We start from the raw sequence: 12,527 nt of genomic DNA, 5'->3' as shown, positions 1-12,527 counted from the left end.
GGTTGCTTTGTTGCTTTTTCTCTTTCCCTTTTAAAAACATGTCTGAGAGTTTGTAGCACATTTTTGGCAGACTGCACTGTGAGTAATACTACCATGTGCCCAGGATTTTGACACAACTTTTCCTCCTGGTTTGTGGCCATCCCCAAGACAAGGTCACCTAAATTCCAGCATGCAAAGGACACTGTAATTTTCAGAGCAGGCATTATCAAGCTACCAGTCTCTTTACTTTGAATGAAGGGCACTTATCCCACTATCTCTCAGTGCCTCACTTCCCTGTGATCTCTCTGTAGTTAAGTTGGAGAAGATAAGCCTCTCCAAATCTCTCTTTGCCTGAAAAGAATGTTAATTTTTCTTGCAATATTTTTTTTCTTAATCTCAAATGGTTCTTCATATTTTACTTGTTTTGTGGTATACGGTGCACTAGATGTTGACTGGGAGTGAACTTCCATGCAGCAGCCAGAGTGTGAAGGATGTGGACTAGGTGGCCCCTGTGGGACCAGAGACATGGGTTTTGTTTCTAGTCCTGCTGACACTTTGCTCAGTGAGCTCAGGCAAGTCACTTCTCACTGGCATCTCACTCATCCCATCCATAAAAATGGAATGGACAGGATTTCCACCACTACAAAAAGTTTTAGGATGCAGAGATGGAAATCCTGTATAAAAGCTTTTATTTGGGCATATGTTTATGGCTGGAAAGACAGCACTGCCTGCACTGTGATGTACCAGTTTGATTTCTTAAGGAGTGGAACAAAGGGGAAGCATTGGCGTCCTCTGCATGTGGGATCCTGTGGGCAGTGGGGGGCTGCTGGAGACCCCGCTGGTGGTGTCTCTATGTTGCCTCTGCTGTGCCCTGACCCGGTGAGGAGGACTTGTGGAAAGGTGGACGCCCACAGCACTCCTCTCAGGGGAGTACCATTGCATCAATGCCAGGGCTCAACCAGCTGTTTCAAATCACAATGGGGTGAGTACCTCACCAGAAGGTTGTAATACCAGTGCTAGGACTGACCAAAAAGGGGAGGGTAAATACTTTCCCTAAATGCTTCATTTCTGCTAAACGATAGAAAACCAATTCTGTTTTGCTTCAAAGCTTTGCTGCATTTTGTGGGCTTTCTCCTAAGAGAAAAGGATGTGTTGGGGCAGGGTTTGGTTTAATTTTTTCTCCAAATTGAAAATTACTATAGGAATCAAGTCCTACTGTTCGTGAAGTAGTTTCCCAGTGAAAATAGCCAGTCAGCACTGATTAATAGTATTGAGTCAGGTTCTTGTTTTTGTCTGCAGTAGAAACAATGCTTACCATTGTGTGTCTCTAGGCTGAGCCCAGCCTGAAAGACCTTTTTCAAATACTGGTCTTAACCATGCCCTCTGGAATCAGTAGATGGGTCATTTGAGTAATTAGACCTCAAGATAGCCGATGAAGAAACTGAGAAAGACATGTGAAGGAGTTGGCTCACAGCTAAAGCAGCGCCTGGTGTCAGGAAGGGGAATAGGACAAAGTGGTGCTGTGACTGAGCCCTTCTGCCTTCAAACAACGCCCTGCTTTCCCCAGTACATCCCAGGTGAGCTCTGAAGGGATATCCAGTGGTTCCCAGATTTTATAAACTTTTTTTTTTCTGAAGGGACCCTCAATGTCTGTATTGATTTGAAGCTAAACCACATTTCATGCCTTCTTGTTGGGAACGCCCATTGCCAACAATAGGTCATTTTTACAGTCTAGACAATGCCGGTGTCATGATGAGAAACAAGCATGTGTGCAATGGTATATGCCATTGAGAAAATGCACTTGGGTTTATTTCAGTAAATCTCTGATTCAAGGGATATTGCAGCAATGATTATTCCACATTTAAAAAAAAATATGAGCTGCTCTGTTTTTGAAAACTTACACAATTTTTCCTCTATTAAATTGCTTCCTGGTGATGGAAATGTCTGAGATTTTTTTTTCTCCTGCATCTACTTTCCTTTAGCTTGCACACCCCTGAGGTAATTAGTGTAGGTTAAAATTTACATAACTGACTTAGGGGTTTTGCAGATAGGAAAGATGGAAATTTATTCAAGGTGGTGAATAATTCATTTTAAAGCAAGTTTCCTGTTTTTTTTTTAATCATGTAGAAGATGTATTACAGACTCATAGAGGTTTTCTGAATAGGACCCTAAGCACTGAATTTTTGATATATTTCATTTCTTAGTGTAGGTAAAGAAATATTAACCATGACTCATTGCACTTTTCCTGTTCAGTAAGATTTGAATAAACTTAACAAATTTATTAGGTAGATGATAGAGCCTTTTAAAAATTATCATGACATACTGTGGCAAATATTTTACTATGATCCAGAAGAAATAGTTTTAAATCATATCCCCATTGCCATTTCAGAGGCAGACAGATGGAAAACAGTGCAGTTCATACAGAGAGACCTGATTCATATTTTCTTTTGAATATTCATTATTTAATTAAGGTTAGGAAGATAAACAAGGGGATTGGATAGCTATGGGAGTCTGGTAATATAATATTCTTTTTTTAAGAAAAAGAATTCTCTACTTCTGGCTCAGCATAAGCCTGGACTAGTAATGTCTGAATGTAGTTGTAATATTATGGCTACTTGTTAGAAAAGTCATTTCATGTAATCTATTTCATGTATTTCTTAATCTAAGTGCCCACCTCAAAAATCGCTATCCCAGGCATCACCAAGAGTTGTATCCAGGAGAAAGATTGTGAACGAAGCCCCCCTTCTGCCTTCTGAACTGTAGCTTTAACAGCTTCAGTCCAATTTTAAACTCCTTCCCATCTGCCACCAAACTCTGGAAATGCCTGATGCCTTTTGGTTTGTAGGTTTTGTCAATAAACTTTCTCAGGGACTTCAAACTCTGCTAGGCACCATCCCAGATGCCCCAGCCATGGCAGGCTGGCTCCTGAGCCTTGCAGGAGTGATGAACGCTGCTGCTTGGTCTTCGCTGCTGCTGGGACAGGTCCCCTACACCTGCGAGAGCATGTCCTCATGGGGCACCTCGAGAGGAACTACGTGCCCTTTCTTTTGGCATGTTCCCTGGTGGCTGCAGTCCCCACAGACGGCAAGAAGTGGCATGGGGGTGTGTGTGGTGTGTGTCTGATCACCCTAACCAGACAGCTGCCAGCACTGTTGAAGCAGCGCTGGGACCACAGCCAGCTCCCAGCCCTTCCTGGGGAAGCGACGTAGGTGGTGATTCACTGGGCTGGGGGAAGAAAACCAGTGCCAGCGTTTGTGGGAGCAGGAGAGAATTGAGTACTGATCCCTTCTCCAGGGACTCCTAGTGAACTTTGAGTCCTGGTCCCTTCTCCAGGGACTCCTAGTGAACTTCAGTCCAAAGCCATGGAGGAGCAGGAGGGCTTGGTTCTCACTAACCAAGGAACAGTGGTGGAGGGAGTGTTGCCCATTATACAGCTGCCACGTGGAAAGCTGGACAGTCTTGTTTTGAGCTAGTTTGTTCATGTCACCTTTGTAATGGTCTATGTGTAATGCTTGACCAGGGCCTGGAGGAATTACCACATCCATCTGAGGCTCTGCTGGGACTACCAACAAACCATACTGTGTTTTAGAGGAACCATGTTGTCCCTGCTTTAATTTTACAGGGTTACATTAAAAGCTATTTACATAGGATTTTGTAATATGTTTTTGTAGTCTGTTCTTATACTCTGATAATTTTCATTTTGGAAATAAGCAGGATGCTTTGCAAATAATTTTCCCAATACCTTAGTCTTCAACAGAGATTCCTAAGCTTCCTTGAAAACAGTCAGATATTTGTAAAAAATCTAGAGATTCGGAAGAGAGGAAAGATTTCAACAGCCAGGTATGGAGCCTCTGATGGGGAGTTTTTCTCCATGGATATTGCTTCCCTACCAAAAAGGTTTTTTGTTTTGAGGTTTGATGAGAGTGGAAGTGGAACAAAATTTTACACGGTTTAGATAACAGTATATGGTATACAGTAGGAAGCCTCCTTGTATATTGGTAGTATTGCATGCACCATTTTATGATGATCTCAGGAACACCAGCAGGAAGCACAACATATGGCCTTGCATGTTTGGCAAGATCTCTGAGCAGTGCAGGTCAGGGAGAAGAATTTTGTTTTCCTGAGTCTACAGTCTTCAACAGTGTTACTATTTTCAGGTTTTGTACAGAGAACACAGTCCAAAAAGGTGTGGATGTTGGTTTCTTGATGGACTAACTTTTTCAGCTTGCTTTGCTGGAAAGGTGCAGAACTGCAGGGGGAGATGACTTCTCATGCAAGTTAGCTTCCTATACATTGCAACATCCAAAAATGCGAGTCCCTCTTACCAAACATTTAAAAAGCAGCTGTGGTCATACAAGGAGTACATTTAAAGTGGGGCAATTTCGTGGGCTCTCTGGTAGTTTGCCAAACTGACTGTTTGGCATGTTAAGTTTTATTTTGTGTGTACAAACACACTTATACATGCATATATGTATATATGCATATATACAACTATTAGGTGTAATAAAAATAAAGACTGTAGGGCTCTACCATGCATAAATGCACATTGTAACAGCCAAACTTTTAAAGCAAGATTAGAGCTCGGTTTCCCTTGGAAGTAATGGAGTAAACATATAGAAAAAATACACGGAAAAAAGTTATGGAAAAAACAATGAAATAAAGTAAAGGTGGCTGAAATTCCTAATGCTTCTGAAAATCTTCAACCAGAAGACCTAAGGCAAACCTTTGGAAGATTTCACATTTATGGCTTTTATTTCCATGTTCTTACTGTAATGTATTCTTTTTCTTTTTTCCTTTTTTTTTTTTCTTTTTGACATGTGGGACTAAAGCACCAGAAGGAAGTGTCTCACCACAAGAAACAGAACTTGCAAGCCAGGATTCATGAACTCTTTCAAAGGTATGTCAGATAAGGGCTACTTTGTACTTCTATCTAATGTGCTTTCCTTCCAAAGGTCTTTTGGTGCCTTACAGATATTAATGAGTGGAACTTCTCCCAGACAAAGGACTTCAGGCCTAGAAAAATTAAGCCTTTGCTTTTGAAAGAGGCCTCTGTTTTGGATACCTCCATTTTCAGCTACCCAGCTTGGGCTGTAATTTTTAAGTGCTACACACAGTGCACTTCAAAAGGTGACCAAATGGCTTCTCCCAGCACCCTTCATCCCTGCCTCTGAATTACCCTTAGAGAGAGAAGGAAATATGAATTGGAGCAATGTTTTTGTGATCAAGCTATAGGTGACCTTAAGATAAATACATGCATCAAATTACCTGTAAAGAAATGAATGGAGGAAATAAATAACCTGGTGGAAACAGCCAAGGAAGCTATGTTCTGCTGTGACAGCTGATGAGCATGCTGGTGAGCACAGAAGAGGTCTAACTTCACTGAATAAATTATTCTCTTGAATCTAATACCCAGCAAAAGGAGGGAAAGGAGAAAAATGATGCAACCCGAAAAGAGATCAAATGCGGTTATTTAAATGTTTGATGTTCAGTAATGAAAACTGTTTACCTTCATAATTGTGTATTAGCAGCTAATAAAGGCAATAGATACAGTAGTTTAAAAGTAATAAAATCAACAACAAAGTGTATTTAATTTTAAATTGAATTGCAAGCAAATGGGTGTCCTAATGAACCCCTGTGTCAACGCAGCTCTAACCAAATTAAGTGAAATCATTTCCGTCATGAGAAACTAAATAAGTACAAAGTTCCAAACACACTGTTGTTCTCAAGGAGGGAAGTTAACTTCTCACATGTATCAGTTCTACAAATTAGCTAGAGCCATTCAAGAAACATCTTCTGTTACTTCCACGTAGGGCAACTGCACCAAGCTGACTTGACTGCAGCTCCAGGATAAAACCTCAAAGGTGGTTGACCCTGTGCTTCTTGTATGTGGTCCTTAGCAGTAAAGTTTTGTCCTCAGTTGTCATCGGTCCTGGCTTGGGCAAAATTCCTATGTATGTCTTTGGGACTAGTGTCTACGCAGATCTTCCAACTAATTTAGCTATTGCCTGGTCATTTACATGGTGCAGTTCTACTGGTAGAGGAATCTGGAAAACAGCTCAGCTATGCACTGGTGGCAACTTTACTGCTATAAATGTGTATGTATGTTTCTTAAAAAAAACCACCCCCGCTTCCCCCCCCCCAAAAAAAAAAGGAAAAAAAAAAAAAAAGAAAACCCAAACAAAAAAACCAAACAACCAAATATAAGCAAGGTCTGAGTAGAAACTGATTTGTAGTAATGCGCCGGGAACTTGGAGACAGGCTGGGATATTTAGCGTGATTTGCAGAGTCTCTGCAAATAGTTTTCTTGATAAAGCAGCATGTTAATTGTACAAATGTGCAGGCTTTTTCCAAAGGCAAGTCAAAAAATATGAAGGAATGCTTCAGAAGTGCAGTCTAGGGAAATGTTTTTGATTCGTCTTTTTCTTTCTTTTTTTTTTCCTTTCTTTTTTGGATGAAAACCAAATTTAAGTTTTTTCTTTTGTGGCCAAAATCTTAACTGAACACATGGCTTGTCCTCTGATTGCCTCTTTTGTAGGTGCCCAAGCTAATCCTGAATTACAGCTGTACCTGATGCAGTGATTTCTCCTTGGTGCATATGACTCCTCTCAGTACGTTGCAGGCAGCTCTCTCGACTTCCAGGGCGGCACGTGGCTGGCCCTCAGAAATTCAGAGGAAATGCTCGTGGTTCTGTGTCTGTTGAAAGACGGGATGGGATTGCCAAAGCATACAGCTTTGTAGTGCTTATTGTAAATGACTTAGTTTTGCATCTACTCCTGCTGTGCTCTAGGAACATGGCTTTCTCCATAGGGTGCCGTGCCTTTTGCGTAACCTGTGCACTAAGCGGGGCAGCGCTGAGATATGCAGTGTAGGGCTGTTCTTATGCTATTTGCTGGAGTTCTGCATTGCTACAGGGACCTCTAAATAAACAAAAAAATCTTTGAGTTGATATAAGTACTCCCAAAATAACTTCTTGTATAGTTAAAGTAAATATATGAATGCTAAGGAGAGTTTAATGGTTCACATACTGCTGACAATTTGTGTATGCGTGTGTGTGTGTATTCCTGTACATGACTTATATACCAAAAAAATTATAAAGTATATCTGAAATAAGATCTTTTAGAAGATTTATGAATAAGATTTATATAAAAATTAATATGATTTTTGGAAATAAATTAATATTTATACATATAGTAAGACTTTTTCAGTGGTTTAAAGCAACTTTGTCCCCGAGGAATCAAAGGTTTCTAAAAACCTGTTCCAGTTTATTGAAGCTGTTAATGGGTCCTGAAAGTGTTGACAGAGGCAATGGCTTCCTACTTTAATATTCTTAACACAGAATAGCCCCAATATCAACAGAGCTGATTATACATGGGCAGTGAAACTTTAGGTTCCTTCTGTCGACCTGTGGCACAGGCTGACAAATGTTGGTTGTGTTACTGGGGCTGTGACTGCGTTTTTCGTATGGCACTTTTTGAAGCCTAGACTTTTCTCTGCTTAGCTCACTCGTTTCTTCTAGGTGCCCTGCAAGGCTTATGATATATTCAAGGAACGCATCAAACTGCAATGTATATCCACTGGCGAGTGCTTTCCGTATCTGCATTGTGGTTGATTACTTTTCGATTCTTCTTCCCCTGTTCCCTTTCTAACTGCTGCAGTGTGAGACATCGGCTGTTGAAAGCGGAGGAGAGTGAATGTGAAACAGAAATGGTAGCCAGCTTTGGTAACCTCACAGGCGTGAATACTGGATCGTATGGAGCAGCAGAATCTTGTGGGAAGGTGAGGTTCTCCATGAGTGCTCTTTTCCCTGGTGCGAACTGCTAAATGACTAGATCAATTGCACTGCGTTACTATTTCTTTTTTTTTTTTTTCTTTTCATAGTTTAAGAGGATAGAGTTTAGCAGGTTTCAAAATGTGCTTTCCAGCAGTAGTAACCACACGCTTAAAGAGAATGTCTAAAGCTATTAATGATGAATCATTTGGGCATGGCAAGAGTTCTTCAAAACAGCTTGTCAGCACTGGCCAAGCAAAGTCTTTCAGCAGGAGATGAGACAGCTATGCCACCATGCAAATGAGACAGGCTTGAAATATGATGAATCTTCTATCTCCTTTTCCTACTCGACTGACACTCGCTTTGAGGAAGGTTGTAAATGCAAGAGAGATTGTAGTATAATTCCTCAGACTGGCGTTTCTGCCCCCCAGTCACTATTCGATTATCTTCCAAATTGCTGTGTTTCAGAGAGATAAAGATTTTTTATGGCTTGCTGACTTGAAACAACCAGAAGAGCCAGAAAAGAGATGGCTAACCGGCCATGCATAGTAATTCCATTGGTAAATGACAAAATCTTTGTTTGTATGACATTTCCAAAATTACTACAGAAGATGAATCTAAAATACAAAATGTCACATTTGGCATGCAAAACTATCATAATATATTTCAGTATAAAATTCATAGAGGCGTTTAATTTAGAATGTGTTTAATAACGAAGCCTGCCTGCATCAGTAATCCTGCCTTGAGGTTTAAAAGGATTGTCTTATTTATTCACATAATGTTAATTTTTTTATATATGATTCAGAAACCAAAAATATTAAGGTTAAATCTTCATTGTTAATTAAGATTTTCTAATTAAGCTGAAAATAATTGTCATTCAGATTAGCTGTTAAGTATGGTTTGTGTTGAGAAACAAAAGAAGTTTAACAAATTCAACTGTTTATTTAACTGCTTAATTTAATTCCAGAAGCTTTCTATCTATATGGAAATATGCTATCTCTTCCAAAATAAATCCAAGACAGGATTAAAGAGGAGATTATTAGCAACTGTAGGCTTAAACCGTGAGACTACTAAACCTAGTAGTCAAGGTAGCCGTTTGATTCTGAAGTGTGGCATGGGCTCTTGTATCACATTGCATTAAAAGAAGAAGACCTAGCGCTAGTATTTTCTCAGAATAATGGAAGAAATTGATTCCTTGGAGGGGAAGGAGGGAAATCATTGCTGATTTGAAATACTAAATATTTAGCAATTGCAGAAGCAATTTTATCCGTTGGAGTCGACACTGGAGCCAAACCAGGACTGCCTGTTATGTGCCTGACCCTGAGGACTGCATTTAGGCAGCACTGAAGTGTCTGCTGGCATAGTGGGATGGGCCCTACGCCTTTACTCAGGCAAGACTTGTGAGGATCGTACGGCTGTGTCTGTTCCCCTCTGCCAACCTCCACGGCATAAGCTGAGTGTACAAGGAAAGCACCAGAAAGGCATTTGTGATACGCAGCACAGCATTTATTCCATACTAAACATTCTGTAACTCAGACAACATCTTGTCAACAGCAAGCAGCAGATGTTTCCTTTTGTCTGGACTTGGAATAAAGGTGCCTGTAGGGAGTTGTTATTAAACTCTACACGTGTTGCACTTTGATTACTATTTTTAAGAGAATCTGATTATACGATAATCAGAAGGTGAAAGGATAGTCTGCGTATTACATCGCACTAATAGCTTTGGCAAGGCTAATAATTACTACAAAAACACGGCCTGCCCTGTCTTTCACTCTGTGCCTGCAGCCTGCTCATCACATCACATATTGTGCCTGCCTTGCAAAGCATGCTGTATTTTTGAAGGTGTTGTTTTCCAGTTAATTCTGCCTTATTACTGCAGACTAATGGCTTCTGGTGTCATACTTCAACAGCTCCACCTTCCCCCCAAGGATGCCAAACATTTTATTAGTAGTATTTGTATTATTTTTTTATCTGTCATCTCTATGACTTTTGACCTCCCTAATTGCAGATCCTGGGTTAACAATAGGTAATTGCAGGTTGAACAAGAAGCATGTTGTCTGCTTTTCGGTAGTTATTTTCTTGAAGAAATTTGTTATTGCTAATTGTATGGTTAAAGTTGACTCAACCCAGGTCAGTAACTCAGAGGCTTCTTCCTAGGTTGACTGCTCCAAGACACCACAGCCAATAGAAATTCACTTCAAATGCCTGAGGGGAGTCAAAGATAAGGTCCCTAAAGGCCATTACACCCTCAAAGTTTCTGTTCTCAGCCGCTTAGGTGGTGGCTTGCTGGAGTGGCCCAAACTGAAGGAGCAGCCTCAGGCCAGGACAACGCTGCCTGTTAGTCACGACGGAAACTTCTACAACACTGAAATCTACTTTGGACAAAGTATCCAGACAGTAAGCAACACTTCTTAAATATGCTGTCTTTGCTTTGAAAGTTAAAACACATCCGCTCTTTCTCCTTCAGGCTTATATATTTAATGCATTCCATCATGTTCATAATTTATTTAATAATTTAAGGTGCAATTTAGGAAGGTGCAATTTTTTTTCCCCTAGGTTAACCCTCATCACTCACTCTAAAAGGGCCAAATATACACTACATCACATAGTGTTGTCAGCTAATTTTAAATTTTACTTTTATTCTCTTATCTATGCAGCTTGTCAGCTATGTAATTTGATTCCTGTGAAGTAGCTTTAGAATAATAAATGAATGAGTGGGTGTATATAGACACACGAATGCCCAAATCCTTCTGTGAGTTTTTAGCTCCATTGACCCCCATTTGCCAAAAAAGCAGCATTTGGATTATTTTGGAAGGAGCCCAAATACTTGAGGCTCTATTCTGTCTTTTGCGACCGAGGCACACATATTTTCCTGTCCAAGCATGCTGTGCGTGGCAGGATCGTTGTGTGTCAGTTGCTCACTGTTGTAGCTAATGCCTAGTGCTGGTTGAAACATTGGTCTCGGATAAACTCTCTGGCACAGGAAAGCTTCTTTACAGTTTGAAAAACAACCCCCATCTCTCTGTGTGGTGGTGTTTTTTTTTTTTGTGTGTGTGTGTGTGTTATGAGGAATTGGTAGAATAAGATGGAGCGTTTTCTGTTTTAAATTATTTATTTTGCAGTATGACCTGAACGGTAGATTTCCTGCTCCACCTCTTCCATTGTGTGAAGAGTTGTATAGACACAGAACAGAAAGTCCCTACCAGAAAGAGCTTTCAGATAAAGCAACTTTCATGTATGGCACTGATGCTTTCAGTTACTTTTAGATAGGTCATTTCAGCTGTTAGGTTTGTGGAATATAAAGTACTGCTAAGTCACATTTTCTGCTTTATAATTGTTTATCATCTGTAATGGATAATGAACAGTGTCTGTAAATACAGCTGTTGGTATGAAAAGAATCATGCATACAGAGGGAAATTATGAATGTGACTGTCACATGACATTAAAACAAATACGTGTATCTGTCAGAGAAATCATTAAGCTGGGATTCCTCCCTAGGCAGGACACACGCATCCTGCTTACTGCCTCGAAGACAAAGTACTGCCTTCTCAGGCTTCACTGAAAGGAGATGAGTACAGGCAGTACTACTGAACGACTCCAGCATGCCCTGCCTCGTGCTTTCAGCGTCGTGTTTCTCCTCCAGGGTCTTGCCTGCTGCTCTTGCTCCTACCTGGGAAATGGCACATGTTCAAAACAGCACATCTCTCTTCCCAGTAGTAAGCAAGAGCTAGTCCAGATTGACCCATCTTTTGTCCATCTGCTCCTCAATGCGAAGGAACTCCTGACATGGGTTTATGAGGAGTATGTGCAAATCTACACAATTGTCTTTCTGTTAGTCTTTATGGGGTTGTGGGGACACCTCAGTAACTGCTTAGAGGTGCCTATTATGCATCATCCAAAGGTCTGAGAAAAATGTTTGGCAGTTTTACCATTTCTCCAGAGTTTGCTTTAAAGTTCTCTTTGACTCTCACAGAGGACATTTAATCAGCATCTTCACCAAACTTCATTTTTGATCTAGTGAACAAGGGTGCAGGTCTTGGGCTAGTCCACTTAAAATGCAAGATCAGGAGGACAAGTTGGATTAAATGACCTTTTGATGATTCCCTGTCTTCATTACTGTATAACGGACAGTAAAAGTTTAGTGTCATAATTTTAGAGAACCTCCTCCGCCAGCTCATTTTGAAGACATAAGAGTTGTACCCTGAATGATTCTACCCTTCTGCTTTTCCACCTGGGTATTGGCCCATAACTTTAGGGTATGTTTCAAAGGAAACCCTTACGATCTGTGCTGAGATAAGGCAAATTTTAGGCTTCCAACGGTTAGCATCTACTGCAAAACTTAGCATAAGTAGGGAGGTCTTAGTAGTGAGCTCCAGATAAGCATCTGGGTTTGAACACAATCTTATATACAGCACTACTGCCCTGGAATATATTACAGTGGGGAAAATACAAGGGCTCACAAATGAAGAATAAGCTTTTGTTTTCGTTGGCCAGAATAATGATAGGAGTTCAGTGTAAACGTGGTGAAAATTAAGACATGCATGCTTGCTATTGAAGGAAAGCTTAGTTTTAACTAATATATTAGAGAAATTGTTCCAGAACACTACATCCTTCCAAAAATAATAACCCTGTCATGTCGGCAAAGTTGGTGTCAGCATGGGTTACCTGCTGCGTACAGAAAGTGCTGGTCATGTAAGTTAGATCTGCCTCAGGGCTAGTCTGACTTGTGCACCCGACCTTTCAAAAATGTTTTTTGTTCATTAATCAATGTTCTTTGCTC

At 40.5% G+C, this 12,527-nt stretch overlaps 1 protein-coding gene across 1 annotated transcript in view; it reads left to right on the top strand.

Moving 5' to 3' along the window:
- The first annotated feature begins 1,411 nt into the window (after window positions 1–1,411).
- Window positions 1,412–12,527, top strand: part of LOC104042549 (uncharacterized) — a 164,952-nt gene continuing 153,836 nt past the window's right edge. The window contains exons 1-4 of the mRNA XM_064441793.1: window positions 1,412–1,556; window positions 3,313–3,451; window positions 7,635–7,755; window positions 9,905–10,144. Coding sequence (XP_064297863.1) covers window positions 1,412–1,556; window positions 3,313–3,451; window positions 7,635–7,755; window positions 9,905–10,144 — 645 coding nt within the window. The remainder of the gene's footprint in view (window positions 1,557–3,312; window positions 3,452–7,634; window positions 7,756–9,904; window positions 10,145–12,527) is intronic.

Source organism: Phalacrocorax carbo, chromosome 2 (genome assembly GCF_963921805.1).
Source record: "Phalacrocorax carbo chromosome 2, bPhaCar2.1, whole genome shotgun sequence".
NCBI classification, from domain to species: Eukaryota; Metazoa; Chordata; class Aves; order Suliformes; family Phalacrocoracidae; genus Phalacrocorax; species Phalacrocorax carbo.
This window is presented reverse-complemented; position numbering and strand designations above follow the sequence as displayed.